At 47.4% G+C, this 19,441-nt stretch overlaps 1 protein-coding gene across 2 annotated transcripts in view; it reads left to right on the top strand.

The window, feature by feature from the left end:
- SLC22A4 (solute carrier family 22 member 4) overlaps nucleotides 1–19,441 on the top strand; it is a 49,230-nt gene that overhangs the window by 5,193 nt on the left and 24,596 nt on the right. For both annotated transcript variants that reach the window (XM_081233406.1, XM_081233407.1), the window contains exons 2-3: nucleotides 10,820–10,923; nucleotides 12,285–12,439. In XM_081233406.1, coding sequence (XP_081089532.1) covers nucleotides 10,820–10,923; nucleotides 12,285–12,439 — 259 coding nt within the window. The remainder of the gene's footprint in view (nucleotides 1–10,819; nucleotides 10,924–12,284; nucleotides 12,440–19,441) is intronic.

The raw sequence follows: 19,441 nt of genomic DNA on the forward strand, positions 1-19,441 counted from the left end.
ACTTCTGCCTCCAGCCAGTACCAACAGACTTATTTCCAGTCAGTGCTTCAGAAAGAGAACAAATAAAGGAGACTGGGGGGCTTTCCCTAGCTCTGGCCTGAATTTGCTTCCCTGTTTGTTTATCAGCTGCCTCACGCCAAACAGTTTGCCTGTTGCCTCTAAGCTCTGTTCCTCTGACAAACGCCACCAGGATCTCAGAATGTGCCTTTGTTTCGAGGCTGCTTCACCCAAACCTCCTGCCAAGTTTCTGGACAAACAGATTTTGTCCATCTCTCCTGGTGGGCAGCAGAGCCCTCACACTTTGTCCAAGAGGTAGGGTCGTGCGTTGACAAAAACAAGACTTGGGAGAACTGGTCAGAAGAGCTTCAGGTGCCTCGGGCTTCGGAAGGGACTGTTATTTCTTCTTTGTGACAGGATATTCGATTTATATTCAAGGCTAACACAGCCCTGCCTTGTTATCTGAAGCCTTGGTATCGTTTTAAGCATGTCTGTAGAGTCCAAAAAAAAAAAGGAAGGGATCCCCATTTGAAGCAGAGAGAATGGAGGCTCTGGGGAAAGGCTTGGCTGACTCACATGCCCTAGCAATTGGCACAGACAGTCCAAGGCTGGTGGCTCCTGCTCTGTGTTTGCAGGACTGGAAGGCAGGTTCATAGTGGCACCTTCCAGAGTTGCCCCTTGGTGCTACGTGGCTGGCACAGACCCCATCCTATTTGCTCTCATTCCCAGAGTGGAGCCTGGTAGAACTGTGCTGGATCTAATGTCAGGATGTAAGTGGGAGAGCCAGGTCCCTGAGTGCCCCTTCTTCCCTCAGGCCCCTCCATTCCCATCCCCACCATCCCATTTAAACTACCTGGGTCTTCTGCTTTGGCTCCACCTCTGATGACCACAGAACTGAGGCCTCTCCACCTATGGGTGCTTTTTCTTTACATCTAATATAAAGAAAAAAAGATACTGAGAACATTTTAGGATTTAGCCTCCCTCCATCTCCTGAGCTCCAAGTTGCAGAGGCTAATTCCTGGTGAGTGCAGCCAGGAGACTGGGGGATCCCATCCTCCACTCAGCCCATATTAATATAGTGGCGCCTCTACTCCAGGTTCCACAGGCTGAGAATATTGAGGCCCTGGGTGCCCTTGTCCCAGCTTATTGTAGAGTGGAGATTCCATGCCAGGAGAGGCAAGCCAAAAAGAGGGATGCTACCACCTCCAACCAGCCTCTAACTTATAAGGCAGGGGGTGTCATTCTGTGGGCACTTTCCCTTCCCCCCAGTCCTGGAGCAGGGACTCAGAGATTTTCCCCAGGGGAAAAGTAGTCCATAACAACAGACGGCTCTGAAGCTGTCCCCACAGGAAATAACTTCATTTGAAACAAGATGTTCAGAAGTTGAAGCCTAAGCGTGCTCTTTAAAACAATGGAGACTGTGGTAGTAAACAATTAAGAGGAGACTGGTAGCTCCGTTTGAGCAACAAGCTAACCCATAGGGCAACTAGATTACCAGAGAGAACCAGAAAAAGAGACAACTCAGAGCAGTCAGAACAAACCTCAAAGATTTGCCTCAAAACTACTCCTTCAAAGGGGCTTGAATTTAATTGAACTAGACTATAGAATGATTTGTGCCCCAGGACATTGTTGAAAACAATAAAGGAATGAACCAGTAATTGGTGGAGCCTAACAGCTAGGTGTGATATCAGCAGAGGCAAACAGCTTAATAGAAAAACTGGGGAAAGAGAGAGTCAAAAAGAGCCCTGCTAAAACCGTTGTCATCCCAGGGTGACTGTGTACATGCCCAAGGCTGTGCCCTCTGAGGAGCAACATCAGAGGCTTCACACTGCAAGGGAAATAGTCTTCACTAAGGTCCAGCCAAGTCATTAAACAAATAAACAAACAAACAAAAACAAAGACAAGCACCCCCAGGTTTGGGAGGGCTGTTCAATGCCCAGAGTTTCCACAATATATTTCCTGAAATGTCCAGTTTTTAACCAAAAATTACAATACATGCAAAGAAACAGGAAAATATGACCCAAACTCAGGGGAAAAAAAGCAGGAAATAGAAATTGCCTGAAAGGGCTTAGATGTCAGATCTAACAAAAACTTCAAAGAAGCCATTATAAATATGTTCAAAGAACTAAAGGAATTCATGCTTTAAAAAGTAAAAGAGGGGCTTCCGTGGTGTTGCAGTGGTTAAGAATCCACCTGCCAATGCAGAGGACATGGGTTCAAGCCCTGGTCCAGGAAGATCCCACATGCTGCGGAGCAACTAAGCCCGTGCGCCACAACTACTGAGCCTGCGCTCTAGAGCCTGTGAGCCACAACTACTGAAGCCCACGAGCCTAGAGCCCGTGCTCTGCAACAAGAGAAGCCCATGCACCGCAACTAGAGAAAGCAGGCACACAGCAACAAAGACTCAACACAGCCAAAAATAAATAAATTAATTTATTTTTAAAAGAGCAATAAAAAAAATAAAAGAAGGTATGATAACAATGTCCCATCAAATACAGAATACCAATTAAGATATAAAAATAAAAGTTATAGGGCTCCCCTGGTGGCGCAGTGGTTGAGAGTCCGCCTGCCGATACAGGGGACGCGGGTTTGTGCCCCCGTCTGGGAAGATCCCACATGCCACGGAGTGGCTGGGTCCATGAGCCATGGCTGCTGAGCCTGCGCGTCCGAAGCCTGTGCTCCGCAACGGGAGAGGCCACAACAGTGAGAGGCCCACATACCGTAAATAAATAAATAAATAAATAAATGAATAAATAAAAGCTATAAAAAAAAGAATCAAATAGAAGTTCTGGAGTTGAAATATACAGTAACTGAAAGTTAAAAATTCACTAGAGAGCCTTAATAGTAGATTTGAACAGACAGAAGAAAGAATCAGCAAATTTGAAGACAGAGCAATGTAAATTATATAACCCAAAAAACAGAAAAAAGGAATGAAGAAAAATGAACAGGGTCTTAGAGAAATGTGGAACACTATTAACCAGACCAACATGTGCATAATGGGAACACTAGAAGGAGAGGAGAGGAAGGAGCAGAAAAAAAAATAGTGAAAGAAATAATGGCTGAAAACTTCCCAAATTTGATGAAAAACATTAACCTACACAGCTCAGCAGCTCAACTCCAAATAGAAGAAACAAAAAGAGTTTTACACACAGACACATCATGGTAAAGTTATTTACAGTTAAACACCAAGGGAAAATTTTAAAACAGCAAGAAAAATAGGACACATACAAGGAAACCCCAATAAGATTTATATTTGGCTTTTCATAAGAAACAAGAGAGACCAAAAGGCAGTGGGATAACATATTCAAAGTGCTGAAAGAAAAAACACATCAACCAAAAATGTTGTATCTAGCAAAACTGTCTCTTAAAAATGAAATAAAGACATTCGCACACACAGACACATGCACGCATGCACACACAAACCTGAGAGAATTTCTTGCTGCCTTAACAAGAAATACTAAAGGAAGTTCTTCAGGAATAATTTTTTTTTAATGCACAACTTATTCTCTGAAAACTACAAGGCATCTTTGAGAGAAATTAAAGATGTAAATACAGTAAGTCCCCTACATACGAACCTTCAGGTTGTGAACTTTCAAAGATGCGAATGTACGTTCACGTGTCCAATCACATAAGGCGTGAGTGAAACTGCAGCTTGCCCTCTGTCTCTCATTGCTGATGATCCTTCAGCTCTACCATCTCCCACCTCCTCTCCTTCCTCCAGTCAGTAACTCTTCTTGCCTGTTCACTCCATGCCAGCCCCTGTATGCCAGCTGTTGTACTGTACTACTGTACTTTTCAAGGTACTGTACTGTAAGATTAAAAATGTTTTCTTTATTTTTTGTGTTTGTTATGTATTGTTTGTGTGAAAAGTATTATAACCCTATTACAGTACAGTACTATATAGCCGATTGTGTTAGTTGGGTACCTAGGCTAACTTTGTTGGACTTACGAACAAATTGGACTTACAAATGTGGTCTCAGAACAGAACTCGTTTGTATGTAGGGGACTTACTGTAAATGGAAAGACATCTCACATTCTGTTCATGAAGCAGAAGACAATATTGTTAAGATGGCAAAACTCCTCAGATTGATCTACAGATTCAATACAAAAGGTGTTCAGTATCATTAGTCATTAGGGAAATGCAAATCAAAGCCACAAGGAGATACATCTTAACACCCCTGGGATGGTTAAAATTAAAAAGACACACAATAGGGACTTCCCTGGTGGCACAGTGGTTAAGAATCTGCCTGCCAATGCAGGGGACATGGGTTCGATCCCTGGTCCAGGAAGATCCCACATGTCGCGGAGCAACTAAGCCTGTGCGCCACAACTACTGAGCCTGCACTCTAGAGCCTGTGAGCCACAATGACTGAGCCCACAAGCCACAACTACTGAAGCCCACACACCTGGAACCGGTGCTCCACAACAAGCGAAGCCACCGCAATGAGAAGCCCGCACACCGCAACGAAGAGTAGCCCCCCCTCACCGCAACTAGAGAAAGCCCACATGCAGCAACAAAGACCCAACTCAGCCAAAAAAAAAAAAAAAAAGACACACAATAACAAGTGTTAACAGGAATATGGAAAAATTAAAACCCTTGTTCATTGCTGTTGGGATTGTACAATGATGGAGCCACTTTAGAAAACATTTTTCAAGTTTCTCAAAAGGTTAAACATAGATTTATCATATGACTCAGCAATTCTACTCTTCATATATACCCAAGAGAAATGAGAACACATGCGCTTGCAAAGTCTTGTACACAAAACTTTATAGCAGCTTTATTCATAGTAGCCGAAAAGTGGAAACAATCCAAATGTCTATCAACTGATAAATGGCTAAATAAAAGGTGGTATATCCATACAATGGTATATTTTTCAACCATAGAAAGGAATGAAGTACTGATATTTGGTACAACAACATGGATGAACCTTGAAAACATTATGCTAAGTGAAAGAAGCCAGTCACAAAAGACTATATATTGTATGATTCCACTTATATCAAATGTCCAGAATAGGCAGATTCATAAGTATATTAGTGATTGCCACAGGCTGAGGAAAGAGAATGGGAAGTGACTACTAATGGGCATGGGGTTTCTTTCAGGGGTGATGAAACCATTCTAAAATTAGATAGTGCTGATGATTGCACAATTCTGTGAATATAGTAAAAACCACTGAATTGTAAACATAAAAATGAATTTTATGGTGTGTAAATTATACCTCACTAAAGACCTTATAAACAGAAAGAATTAAGTAGCCAGCTTTTTCCCCCCAATGGTCAGGAAATTTCCAGTTTTAAGTCTGCAACTAAGTTATAAAGAAGAAATTGTGGGTGGATATATATACTATTATTAACTAACTACTACTTCCTCTTCTTCCCCCCAAATGAAAGATATAACTATAAGAGAACACATAGAAATCCATTCTTAAATGAACTATTGCTAGTTTTTCATTCACAGCTGTCTCTGAGATTGAAGTCCATTTATAAAGGGATTTTACACCTTGTGGTAAAAGCTTTTCTGGTTTTTCGTCATTGAATAGGAAGTTCTCTTTTCTAACAATCTCTTCTGCCTAGTCAGGTTTAAGTATAACCTGCTTTGCTTATTCATTAATGCTGTTTGTTATAAGTCATGGTTTTGGTTAGGACAAAGGCATGAGATCAGTAGAAAGGGAACTACCATTTAATGAGGCCTGTAATGTGTCACTGTCAGACACACTACTTACGTTTCCTGTCCAATGCTCATAACGACCTCAAGAGGGAGTAGTATTGTCACCTCTTTGAAGAGGAGAAAACAGGCTAATGGAGGTGAATGAGTGGCCCAAAGTCACACAGCTGGAAGTGGTAGAACCCAAGAGAGCCTGTGCTCTTTGCTCAACATCAGGCTGCCTTCCAGAGTTCTCAGTTCTATGCAGGTCACAGGGATACACTTATCTTTATGGTCCTTTATGTCTTTGGTAAAGGCTAAAATTGCTAGACTTTAGTTACTTGGAGAGTTCAAGGTTGAGGGTGATTTTCAAAGGACAGTGTGTGAGGGACTTCCCTGGTGGCGCAGTGGTTAAAAATCTGCCTGCCAATGCAGAGGACACAGGTTCAAGCCCTGGTCCGGGAAGATCCCACATGCTGTGGAGCAACTAAGCCCGTGCGCCACAACTACTGAGCCTGTGCTCTAGAGCCCATGAACCACAACTACTGAGCCCGCGTGCCACAACTACTGAAGCCCACCCTCCTAGAGCCCGTGCTCTGCAATAAGAGAAGCCACAGCAATGAGAAGCCCGCACACTGGGACGAAGAGTAACCCCTGTTTGCTGCAACTAGAGAAAGCCCGCACGCAGCAACAAAGACCCAATGCAGCCAAAAATAAATAAATAAATGTAAATTTTTAAAAAAAGACAGTGTGTGATACCACACATTTCCAAACTAATTTTCCATTACTCCTAATTGTTCAACATTCATTCATCGACAATTTGTTAAGCATCTACCACGTGCCTAGCCTTGTACATGCATTAGTTATCTAGAATGATTATATGAATGTGTTCAGGTTTTAGAACTCTGTCCATCTGGAGAAGGTTGAGCAGGGGGTGCCTCTTTTCCTCTCTAGCCAGAGAGCACAGTGGCCCAGAACAAAGCCCACCCCACCCCGGATGGCTGGGCTCATGCATGCACATGTGCACACCTGGTCTGTCCTGAAAAGTATGCTTGACCTTGAGCTTTGTGGAGGCAGTGACCATGTCTGCTTTGTGCCCCATACACAGTCTGGCCCAGAGCATGTGCTCAGTGATGGTTGAATAAATGGCTAAGCAATTCCTTTTACCAATCCACTAGAACTCAGGCTAGTCATTTCATTGCCCTATGCCTTCATTAACTCATTTGTAAAATGGGGATAAAGAGAATACCCATTTCACATGGCAACTTTGAGATCCCATGAGTAATACAAGGCACACAGTGAGCACACAGTACACTGTACTTGTCCTTCCTATTATTATTACTGTTGAGGGCATGAGACGCATATTCTTCTAGGCCAAGAGTGACCTCACATCCCCTATTACCTTGTGATGTGGTTTTTTGTTTTTTAAAGCAGAGCTGAAGGCTAGATGGCCCAGCCAAATGGAGCTTACTCTGCTCTGTTAGAGAACATTGGTCTAAGACCTTGAGGATGAGACAGACACAGTAATCCTGTGAGAGCACATCCAGTGCCTCAACCCGGCACAGTTTGGGACATTCTACTCTTTGTCTATGGTGTGTGTGGGAATGTGGGTTATGTTTCAGTAATGGTAGTATTTGACCTTAAAGCACAGCTCCAGAGCGATGCCAGGCAGTTCCTCACCAGGCCATCAGCCATTAGCCTCTGAGCTGACTGTGTGTATGTATGTATGTTTGTATGTGCATGTGTGTACACACATGTACAGAGACCCACGGGACAGTTCTGTCTCATCAAGGAAAAGACTGTCTCCCACTGGTCCTGCCATGTCATTGTTAACCACAGGGAGTTCCCTGGGACCTGGCTATTGAGGCCCCAAGACACAGCCCTAGAAACCCCAAGGGACTGGGGCAGGCAGGGCCTGGCCTCCTTAAGAATAGCCCCGTGGAGAAAACAGCACCCCCTACAGGCTGGCATCTGATTTATTGGACCCCAGTTCCATGAGCCGCAGCCAAAACTTTATCTGCCAATCTTGTCCTATTACGAGGTCTCTTGCAGCTTTTGAAAAGACTCTCTGGGTACAGTAATTCCCCAAGAGGGAACCCAGCCCTGGAACCAACCATAAGTAGCCATGAGGTGCAGCTGCCTTCCCCTGCCAGGTGTGAACAGGATCTCCCTGCATGGTGTTGACAGGGCTTCTCGGGCCCCTCTTCAGGGAAGGAAGGGGGACCTAGAACCATGGCCTCATGGCCTCCAGTAGGAGAGCAATGGGGAGCTGGCCCTCACCTCACCTTTCTCAGCACCCAATTCAGAACTCCTTTCCTTGCTCCATTCCCCAAAGAGACTAGGCTTGACCCAATACCAGGGCCAGCTTCATGGTCATCAACCCATGCAGTCACACAGGACCCCACACTTGGTTTTAATGCTCTGCTATTGACGTCTTGAATTTTTTTAAATAAATTTATTCATTTCTTTTTGGCTGTGTTGGGTCTTCGTTGCTGTGCATGGGCTTTCTCTGGTTGCAGCGACTGGGGGCTACTCTTTGTTGCGATGCACGGGCTTCTCATTGCAGTGGCTTCTCTCTTTGTGGAGCACGGGCTCTAGGCACGTGGGCTTCAGTAGTTGCAGCACGTGGGCTCTAGAACGCAGGCTCAGTAGCTGTGGCACACGGACTTAGCTGCTCCGCGGCATGTGGGATCTTCCCGGACCAGGGCTCGAACCCGTGTCCCGTGCACTGGGAGACGGATTCTTAACCACTGCGCCACCAGGGAAGTCCCGACGTCTTGAAATTCTTAATCATTTTTGAACAAGGGGTCCTGCATTTTCAGTTTGCACTGGGCCTGCAAATTAGGTAGCCAGTCCTGTTTACTACCTTTGCTCATGCAATGCCTGGCTCCACATCTAACAGCCTTCCTCTCTCCTTTCTTTCTCTAAGTGCTATCTATCCTGCCCAAAGGCAATGTCCTGACAGAAAAATATTTTTAAAAACACAAAGGAGAGCACATTATCTTTGGAAGAGCTTTTCTGCTTGACTGCAGATGGAATGGTGATGGTTGATAATGGACATGTTAACACCCCTACCAAACTTGGGATTTTCTTGGCTCTGTCCATGTCTAAAGGCTGTGGTGTGGGGGAGATCTTCTGCCCCTAGTCCTGGTGTCACATTCCTTGAAGAAGTGTAGGGCGTAATAAACTCGTTTTGTCTGGCCTTTGGAATTCTTGTCCAAAGCGGGACATGGGTACAAGGTTAAGTTCTGAGGCCCAAGTTGGTATTTACTTGCTATGACTTCAGGCAAACACCAGTCTCAGAGCCTAAGTTTACTCTTCTGCAAAATGGGTTATGCTCCACATCATGAGGCGCTGGGGCCGCAATCACTAACCTCTTTGTGTGTTGGGGCAGATCCCAAGATCTTTTCTGACACTTTGGCGAGTGATGTTTTAGAAGTGGGTGGTCATTGATTCAGGTACGTGTCTTGTCTACCCCTTCTGACCTGTGGCCTGGCAGGGCACATGAATCTGGCCATACAGTTTTGGAGGGTTTGTGCCCTTTCCACTGAAGCCTATTCAGGTACCCCAGTTGAAGCAACACTACTCTGGGTGTGGTTTCAGACTTATCCTCAGTTGTGCCTGAGGGGTAGAGAGCAGAGTTTCTGGTCCACGTTGTTTTTCTTCTGCAGAGCTGTGCTTGGGCGTCCCACTGTAACCAGCATTGTGAGAACAAGCAGAGGCAGATTTATGAATCTTGTTATTGTCTCCAGGATGGGGGTGTTCTCAAAGACATTATCCTCAACATCACAGAGTGGCCCCTTTGTGGAAGGAAGTATATAGGAGAGGCTTCTTTCAGGTCTCAGGACTCAGAAAAACTGAGCTTTTGCAGAATGAGTTTATCACTTTGCACACCATGATCCTGAGAGCTGAGCTGCTGGGATATTCAAAGCCAGATTTCAGGGCTTCCCTGGCAAGCAGACAGGCCTTTGGGCAGGACAGCCAGAGGTCAGTCTTACCCCTGGCTTGGTTATTTTGTAACCCCTCCTCCCCTGAGATTTTCATTTGCCCGGATTCCCTTAGCTTTTTGTTGTACACATTTCTCTTGTATGTATCCTTATAAATGGCCTCTCTCTGCTGCAGATGGGACATGATATAAATATGTGAACTCATTTATAAATCTATTTCAGGGAAGTTGTGAGGATTAAGATCTAAATTGCTTTGGGAATGTCATGGGAGCAGCACCACTGCTGAGTGGGGCTGGGATTGGGTGGGAGGCAGGGGATTTTTCCTATAGTCTGGATCATCTTGCCACACACGGCAACACCATGACCACAGCCCCGAAATACTTATTGGCAGCACCTGCTTGTTTTTTAATTAATGAAAGCTCACTGAACACACTGAAATTTCTGCAGCCTCCCCTTGAGATTTTGCTGAATTGACTTAAGAGCTGGAAACTGAAACTCTGCCTCAGACTCTCATTCTATGGGTCCACAAGCAGGGACTTGCTAGGGCTACCAGAGCCCACGGGCCCTGGGGAATGGGAGGGACGCACTTCTGTGAGGGCTGCATGGGAAGGAGGGTGGAGGAGTGCAGAGGGGAGATAAGGAGCACTGGAGAGGGGTGGGAACCCCACCCCTAGCACAGTGGAGCCCCGGATCAGGCCCTAAGTGTGGCCTACGGTATAAGTGGACCAGGGAGCACAGGGTTCTCTGGAGGATTCTGTTCAGAAAATATAATCACAGGCCCCTGGGGACCACGTGCACTTTTCAACAAAGTAGAGGAATCTTTTACAACTGGATCGTGTGACCATGCCCTCTACCCTGCCCTGCAGGCATTTCAAACACCTTCCCTCCATGCAGGGATGCCTTCTGAAGCAGAAATGGCATCTTTGCTTCATACCGCTTCACAGCTGAGGGGTAGCCAGTCAAAGCCATGCCTCAGCTCACTTCTCAATACACGATGTAAGCAGGGCCAGAGGTATCACCCTCCCTTTCGGAAGAGGAGGGTGAGCCTCAGGCAGGACAGTGACTTGCCCCAGTAAATGGTAGCGTCAGGAGTCAACCCCAGGGCTGCGAGGCCTATGCCCTTTGCATAAAAGTGACAGCCTGGCACAGGGGAGGAGAGCCTGCCTGGCTGCCATGCTATGCCCTTGGAGCTGGGCTGGAGCACTGGGCTCACACTTCACGTTTTCCCTGGCAGTGGAGTCTGGTGTGTGAGGATGATTGGAAGACGCCCCTTACTACCTCCCTGTTCTTCGTAGGCGTGCTCCTCGGTTCCTTTGTGTCTGGGCAGCTGTCAGACAGGTAAGGGCACTGGGCGGGAGGAAGGGTGATTGTCAATTCACTGCCTGTCTTGGGGTTGGACTGAATTTAGGGTATTTTCACCCAGAGAAAGGGAGGCCCCTTAGGCCACCAAGTGAGTGACAGGAGGAACCATGATGTCCCCTCTGTCCTCTGCCCTCAGCCCCTTGCGGGGACCCATTGAAGAGTGGAGCCCTTATATCACCAAACTCCTCGCAAATATACACTGCTGCCTCCCCACCCCACCCCTAGCTCTTGGATGCCTTGTGATCTATCCACAACCAGCCATAAGCCAGAGTCAGGGCCAGACTCGGGGAGTACCTTCCCTAACAGTGCACCCACCTCTGCTGTGGCTTAGGCCCCTGGCTGGACACTGGGGCCACAGAGCTGACCCAGGCTGGTTCTGGGCCTTCTGGGGCACACAGTCAGGAGGAGACAGCATTGCAGCTCTGGGAGATATGCCCTCACTGGCCCTTGAATGTTCTTGGGTACCAGAGCAGGGAGGTGGGAGTGCTCAATGGCAGTGCTAGGGAAGGCTTCCCAGAGGAGTGGCTGTCCCTTCCCCAGTCATGAAGCCCAATGGGACCCCAGACCCAACAGACTGAGAACTGAGTTTGGAAGATGGGGTGGGAGACTGTTCTGCTCATACCTGTGTTCCCTTCTAGCCATTGGACACTATCAGAAAGTCAAATTAAAACTCTTATAAAAAAAAAAAGACTTAAGCCAACTATAGTGTCATTAATGGACGTTGCTGGAAGCTACACTTTCCATAGAGCAGTGGTTCCCAATTTGGGATGCACAGTAGAGTCACCTGGGAAATATTTTTAAGTCCCAATACCCAAACTGCATCCAATTGTCTACATCCAGACGATAAGCATGTTGGAAGGCAGGTGCTGGCACCGGTATTTTTTAAAGCTCTCTTGATTCCGGGAGCAGCCAAGGTTGGAAACCACTGACATAGAAGGACTCTTGGTTCTGGATTGACAGAATTCTCATGTTGTTGATATTAGATGTATCTGCAATCTGTATTGTACTCACATTCCAGAAATATGGTGGCAGCTTCTACCTATGACTCCTTCTAAAGAGTAGATTTCCACATGGTCCTTGGCATAAGCTGCTCTGTGCTTTTGAGATATGGTGCCTCTACAGGAGGCTCAGAATCTCATAAGTTACCTCCTGGGCAGATGGATGCCTGAGGCCTCACCAAGGAAGAGCCTGGGAGGATGTGACAGGAAGAAAGCCTGTCACAGCCCTGAGAAAAACAAAGTCTGCAGCAATGCCTGACTCAGAGTTTCCACATGCCCTGATGACAGTGCTGCTGTGAACTTCATGGGCCATGTCTTGTCCTGTGCTGTACTCTACAGGTTTGGCAGAAAGACCATCCTCTTCGCAACCATGGCTGTGCAGACTGGCTTCAGCTTCCTGCAGATTTTTTCCATCAACTGGGAGATGTTCACCATGTTATTTGTCATCGTCGGCATGGGCCAGATCTCCAACTATGTGGTGGCCTTCATACTAGGTAGGAATGGCTTCTGACCCACAGGACTCCTTACAACCCTCTGAGAGGCCTAGGAAGAGGGGACCACTGGAGAGGGCACAGGCAGTGCTCTTAGCACAGAAGGAAGCACCTCATCTCATGGGCTGTGCTTCCAAAATGTGATCAGCCTCGGGGATATATGTGCTGGTGGTGGAGGCTCTAGCCACAGGTGCTTTGATGCATCACAGGCAAGACAGGCATGCACAGGGAGCCAGCTCTGTGCTGGGCCCTGAAATGTGACAATGAAGAAGAGCTGCAGCTGGTAAGAACCAGCCAGGTAATAACTGAGACACATTTCAGGAGCACAGGGCTCGTGAGAGGGACAGAGGAGGGTATCTTGAGGGAGAGACAGCCTAGGGGTGTCTTTGATCTGAGCTATGAAAGCTTGAGGTTTCTGCCTGGGCTGGGGCTAAAGAGTGTTCCTGGCAGCTGGGCGTGGCCCATGGAGGTACTTAGGGTAGTTGGTGTGCCCAGTACACAGGTGGAGGAGGCACGTGCAGACAGGAGTCCAGTGCCAGCCAGCCATCGTTGGGCAGATCTGGCCTCACCCCTAAGTCAGAGCCCACCCCCAGAGCATATCAGCTGCATGCAGGACAAGCCTTACTGCTGAGAGCAGTCCTATCTCCTAGCAGCACCCTTGCTTCTGGAATATCAGGCTGCATGAGGGGGACTCACAAGCTAAAGGTCGTGAGGAGGCCCCCAGGGCCTTTACCAGCTTTTACTGGGAGGCAGCAGGGTGAGCTCCGGGCAGGTTGATAAGGGTCATCCGCCGGAGTGAGTCCCCAGCAGGCTCTCTGAGCTTACCTGCTCCCTGTGAGCAGGTGAGAGAAAGGGAGATGGGGGCACATCTGGGATAATAGACACCAATTCCCATAATCTCCAGTGTGATCAGATTTCCTTGTTGTCTGTCCCAGTTTGTCCCTATTGTCACAGCGTAATTACCAATAGTGCCCCTTTAATGTAAGTCTAATGATTCTTCTTGTCTCAAAAGTCTGAATCTAGTAAGATGATTCTGGTCACGTTTGAGATTCTGGATGACTCATTGGCTTTTGAGATCCTGTGTTCTCTTAGTTGAGGATGTGTACACCCTGTCACGTTGCCAAGATGGAGCTGTTCAAATTCCACTCCTCTAATCATTTGTAAAGAGCCCCTCTCCACAGGCCCAGCCTCAGTGTCTGAAGAGGGAGGAGGGGAGGGTATGCTGAAGCCACAGGGCCCCAGCGGAAGCACCCTCTTCAGCAGGCCCCAGCAGGATGGGGCCTCTCTCCTCCCTGCAGAGGGAAGGAGGGGAGCAAGATTTTCTTAAAGAGGGTCATTTGAGGAGAGGACCCAGAAAGCTTCCAGCCAGTGGTACTGGAAACTGGAGATGCGAGGAATTCAGGACAGAAGTTATACCTCCTGATGCCTGATGGCCCCAAGGACACAGGGCTCTTGGACACAGCAGAGCCTGTTGTTCTCATGGTTTAAACCCTGCAGATTCCATGTTCCTTTTGATGACCGCCCTATACCTGGAAAGCCCAATGGGTAGCTTTGCTTGGGCCAGAACATACCAGAGACTAAACAGAGGAATCTGCCTGACGCCAGCAGAGCCCTTTAGGAGGACCTAAAGAATCACCTGAAATGGAAGGGCACAAGGTAATAGTGAAGCCAGAGAAGCCCTGTCATTGGAATCAGGAGCCAGGTGGCGTCTGTGCCATGCACGGCATCCCCTAGGTCCTGCTGAATGGCAGCATTGAGACCTGCCTTTCCAGGGGCAAAGGGTGCCTCTGGAGCCATGGAGCCTCCCCAGTGTGAGTGGATGCGGCCAGGAGAGCCCACCCCAAGCCTCCTGCAAGAAAGTCCCTGCCCAGCTGACCTTGACACTACAACCAACTTCCCTCCCTACTCCCCATGATGAGACGAGTGAGAAAGCCAAGGGGAAAGTAAGATCTGTAAGATCAGTCAGAGCCTAGATGTACAAGCCAGATCAGTGGGTGGGACACTGGGTATAGCAGGCTCCCCATCAGCCTGGTCCAGGGCTGTGGTAGGGTGCTCTGGGAGCCTCCCTGGCTATAGTGTTACTCTACTGGGCTCTGCAGGAAACTGCTGACTTTTGTGCACTGGTATGAGCCTCCTTATACTGGGCTCTCAGGCCTGAACGTTTCAGAGTGTCACTGAGAACCAACCTGCCCCCTGGAGCAGCCAGACTTGCTCGTCAGCGCCTGGGGTAGGGTGGGGTGGGGCAGACTCGGCGGAGGCTGACTTCTGGCAGTACAGCAGTGCTCTCTGGTGTTCCAGGACTAGCATAGTCAAATTCTGGGTTTTATTTAACTAAAAGAAACCTAAGCTTTGGATCTGGTCTGCGTTCTGTCTGGGCCTTCCCTTTTGCCCTCTGGCTCTAGGGAAGGGTTGGCAAGAGTCTGTGGTGATAATCTCCCATTTTAGGGGTCTTAACATTAATTCAGGAAGCTGAATCACTCCCACTCTCAAAGCAATGCGAAAATGGATCCTCTCCTTGCTCTGCTTTTTAACAATTATAAAGCCTGCCAGAGTAACAGGAGACAAGAAAAAGAAAGGAAGGAATGGTGCTACTTAAAGGAACAGAACGTGGATACACCTGGAAGTGAGGGAGCTGCCAGAATGAGGCTTGTTCAGGAGGAACTGACCACTCAGGACCAAGGCCACTGGCCCTACCCACAGTCTAGCTCCCCCTCAATCTCCTACTGTTTCCCAGAAATAACGCCTTTGACCTGTCCACAGCCTCTGGGTGAAATGCCAGCGGCATCCTCCTTTATCTCTCATAACCAGCTGCTTGAATTTATTTTGTCTCCTCCTGATCCATTAATTCAGTATTTTCCCAGTATTTCTAACATCAACCTCCTCTGCAATATTTGTTCCAGCATACTGAACTGTTTAAAGTTCTGCTTCCTCTGAGGTCTAAATGTATTCTTCCTTTTGATAAGTACATAACTGATGGCATCTTCCTTTATAACTTTGGCTACCCGGAAGCTCAGGCTGTATCAACTATGCAGCCTTTATCAGCCACACAGGTTTGTTTTTTTTTTTTTTTTTTTTTTGTGGTACGAGAGCCTCTCACTGTTGTGGCCTCTCCCATTGCGGAGCACAGGCTCCGGACGCGCAGGCTCAGCGGCCATGGCTCACGGGCCCAGCCGCTCTGCGGCATGTGGGATCTTCCCGGACAGGGGCACGAACCCGTGTCCCCTGCATCGGCAGGCGGACTCTCAACCACTGTGCCACCAGGGAAGCCCAGCCACACAGTTTTTTCATGGAGATATCGTTTGAATACCATAATGTTAACTCTTTAAAGGTGTATAATTCAGTGGTTATCAGTGTATTCACACAGTTGTACAATCATCAACTCTACCAAACTCCAGAACACTGTCATCACCTGCCATTAGCAGTCACTCCCCCACACTCCTCTCTCCCCAGCCCCTGGCAACCACTAATCTACTTTCTGTCTGTGTGGATTTGTCTATTCTGGATGTTTCTGATAAACAGAATCATACAATATGTGGCCTTTGTGACTGACTTCCTTCACTTAATGTTTTCAAGGTTGGTCCATGTTGTAGCATGACTCAGTATTCCATTGTATGGAGATGCCACATTTTGTTCATCTCTTCATCAGCTGATGGACAACTGGGTTGTTTCCACTCTCTGACCAATTTGGAGAATGTTGCTATCAACATTTGAGTACAAGTTTTTTGTGGATCTGTTTTCAGTTCTCTTGGGTATGTACCTAGGAGTGGACTTGCTGGGTCAGGTGGGAATTTTATGTTTTACCATTTAAGGAACTGCCAGACCGTTTTCCAAAGTGATCCATTACATATTTTTGTTCTTTTCTCCAAGGCATAGCTTTTCACCTTTCTTTGTATTTTACTTTAACGTTACCATTATTTTATTTTTTTCAAATTATAAGCTACCTCAAAACCTTCAAGGGATGAGGTGGGATATAAATACATTAAAAAGATGCTGAAATTTGCCGGCAGCCCTTGTTTGCACTGGACTGTGTGAGGGAAGAACCGGGGGGACCCAGGGAGGAGGAAGGACTCCCTCCTGTCTGTCCTCAAGGGGCTCACATCTGGTCGGCAGAGGCAGCCATTGCAGTTGTTATAGAGAACGTGGGTCATGGCCTAGGAGTGTTGGGAGGAGCTCCTTTAAATTTTCTGGGCATATGCAGAAATAGGAAAGGTTACTTTTAACTAGAATGATCTGTGAAAGTTTGTAGAGGAGAGAGAGGAAGCAAGGGAATGTCTGCTGTTTTGATGAGAATTCAGAGTATTTTCCTGGGAGCAAAGAGAGGTTCTGCTGTCTTCCACCGGGTCTCTTGGTCAAAGGCACTGTACTTTCCAACATTCCCCTGACATCTGGCACATGTCAACTGTTTGACCAGGATGAAAGAATTAATTATTCCTGAGTACCTACCACATGCCAGACACTTGGCTAGGCCCTTTATCTACATTATCTCAGGCCTCATAATAATAGCTCCATGAAGTAGGACTTATCAAAGTCACTCTAGTAGCAAATGAGCATCAGGGAGCCCAGGCTCTGCACATGACTAATGGAGGCCACTCCTATCCTAGGGCCCTTGGGTCCTACCCCATATCCTGGCAACTGCACCACAGTCTTGTTTCTTGAGCTGGGGTCTGCAGACCTCTGTTGGTCATTCATGGAGTGGCAGGTCCTGCCTCCAAGTGAAATGGATCCAGTGGTTCCTGGGCTGACTACCACAGAAGGGCCCTGATCAACATGGTAGTAAGCCTGGCACTCTCTGAGTCACTCCCTCTTGGAGAAAGTGCTCAGATTCTGGTGGTGGTGACAGGCAGTGGGCAAACACTCCTGGCCAAGACATGCCTCTTTGGCTTAGATGTCAGAGTCTCACTCCCAAGTGATACTCAGAGGCCCAACCAGACCAAGACCAAGTGGGCTTTGTCCTAGGAGTAAAAACCTAGGAGGTAAAGGAGGCCAGGACAAGGATCCCCAGTCAGCGGAGCCAGAAATCACCAGTCACCTATCTCACTGCCAACTGAACACATGGAGTTTCTGGCACCTGCAGGCCGTGAAACGTCTTCAGGAAACAGGACTCCTCTCCCAGTGTCCCTCAGAGGGGTCTGGTTGGCCTCTAGTGAGTTCAAAAACCAGCCCAGGTGGGGAAAACACAAATCCTAACTTCTAAAAGGCAGGTGTGGCCTCAGCCATCTCCCACATGTCTCCACTAGGACCTCAGTTGAAGGACTGCTTGACAGGGCCAAGGCTTTGCTCCCAGGTAATTTTTTTTCCTGGACAGTATCCACAGGTCATACTGATCAGGCTTAAAACCTGGCTGTCCCACTTAGTACATATGTGTGAATTTAGGCAGTTTGCTTCAACTCTTTAAGTCTCAGCTGATAATGTGTAAAATAGAAGTAATATTAGTTCTTATATATAATTGTTGTGAAGATTCAAAGAGATAATATATGTAAACACTCAGTCTGGAACCTGGCTCGAAGTGCCTACTCAAAACACTGCTAGCTATGAAGATGATGATGAAGATGATGATGATGGTGTTCAAGGCAGGGTGATTGTCTAAAAGGTCAGTGAGCAGGAAGTCGTGCTAACAAGGAGCTATTCAGGTTTGTGCCATCTGTGTTGCTCCACAGAAAGGCAGAGGGGTAGATTTATGAAGCTTCTGTCCCCCATGGGTACTCTGCAAAGTTAGAACAACTCTGTTCTGGCCTGAGATCCAAGCTTAGAGAGGGAGATTATCCAAGAATCCAGTGGTGTAACTTCTCTCTCTTCTCTCATCAGGGTCATGGAAGTGTGAGGGAGCTCCCTTGGCCTCATGAGTCTACAAGATTCTCACTTGGTCCTGGGCACTTTCTCTTTTCCACAGTCACATCCTCTGCTGCTTCACCTCTGGATCTCTACTTAGGAATAAATCACCCCCTATTCATTCTCATGTAATAATAATCACAGCCGAAGTGTTTAGAAACCATGGCATGGTGAGTCTTCTTATGGAGTGGTAGGAAGGTCATTAATGGGGTAAGAAAAGATCTGGAAACAACACTCCCGATCCTGAAAGAAGTCTGGCCCTATTCCTGGAAATGAGCTTAGAGGCTGAGAAATGCCCTGGGTGGTTAGGGCTGTTGTCTGCAGTCCAGGTTGTGAGGGGTACACAATCCTGGCCATTTCTATCAGTCTGGCTTTTAGAAATGGCTGTTCAAGAGGGAACCACTGGCACATCTTCAGTTATGCTGAGTGAAGAAGAAGAGAGGTGAGGACAGGAACAGGTAGGAGGTGAGAAAGGAAAACCAACAGAAGTAGTAATTTTACTGCTTCTCTAGAATTGACCCTTAATTCCTTAGCCTGGGTTCAGGGCATCTAAACACGATTGAAAAACTCTCTCTTGAAAGCCAAGCCTGAATGACCTTCGAATGATCTATTTTGTAATTTCTGGGCTACTTCTCGGTAGTGGTGGGCAGATCTCAAACAAAAGACGGAGCTGTTGTCATTGGCCAGATCTCTGCCCTGGGGCAGAAGACCAAGAGTGAACTCTGGGTAAAGGGCCTGGAGTTTTGTGACAACAGAAGGAGCTTGTTCTTGGACTCCCTGTCTCAAATCAAGCACTCCAAGGAGCAGGCAACATCTCTGGAAGAAGTGGGGCTGAGCGATCCAGTGTGGTGCTGAGCAGAGCAGGAGCCTTTCCCAGAACAGGGCCGGATGCCAAGCAGTCTTGGACCTTTGTGGTGTTCTGGGAAAGCTCTGTGAGCTCCTTCTGTGCGTGGATAGCTCCAGGGCTGCCTCCTGCCAGGCGGGAAGAGCAGCTTCTTCTTGTCTTTCATTGGGCTGTATGGACTGTGACTGCCTGGGGCTGAGCCCTGGGCACAGTGTAGCTGCAGCGGAATTCAGTCCTGGGTGCTGGGGCTCTGCTCTGTGCACCTCCAGAGCCAGCTGGATCCTTTTTATCATTTCTCAGGGCTCAAGGGTTGCTAAAGGTGTCCTAACACA

This window comes from Mesoplodon bidens, assembly GCF_964165515.1.
Source record: "Mesoplodon bidens genome assembly, chromosome: 4".
Taxonomy (NCBI): domain Eukaryota; kingdom Metazoa; phylum Chordata; class Mammalia; order Artiodactyla; family Ziphiidae; genus Mesoplodon; species Mesoplodon bidens.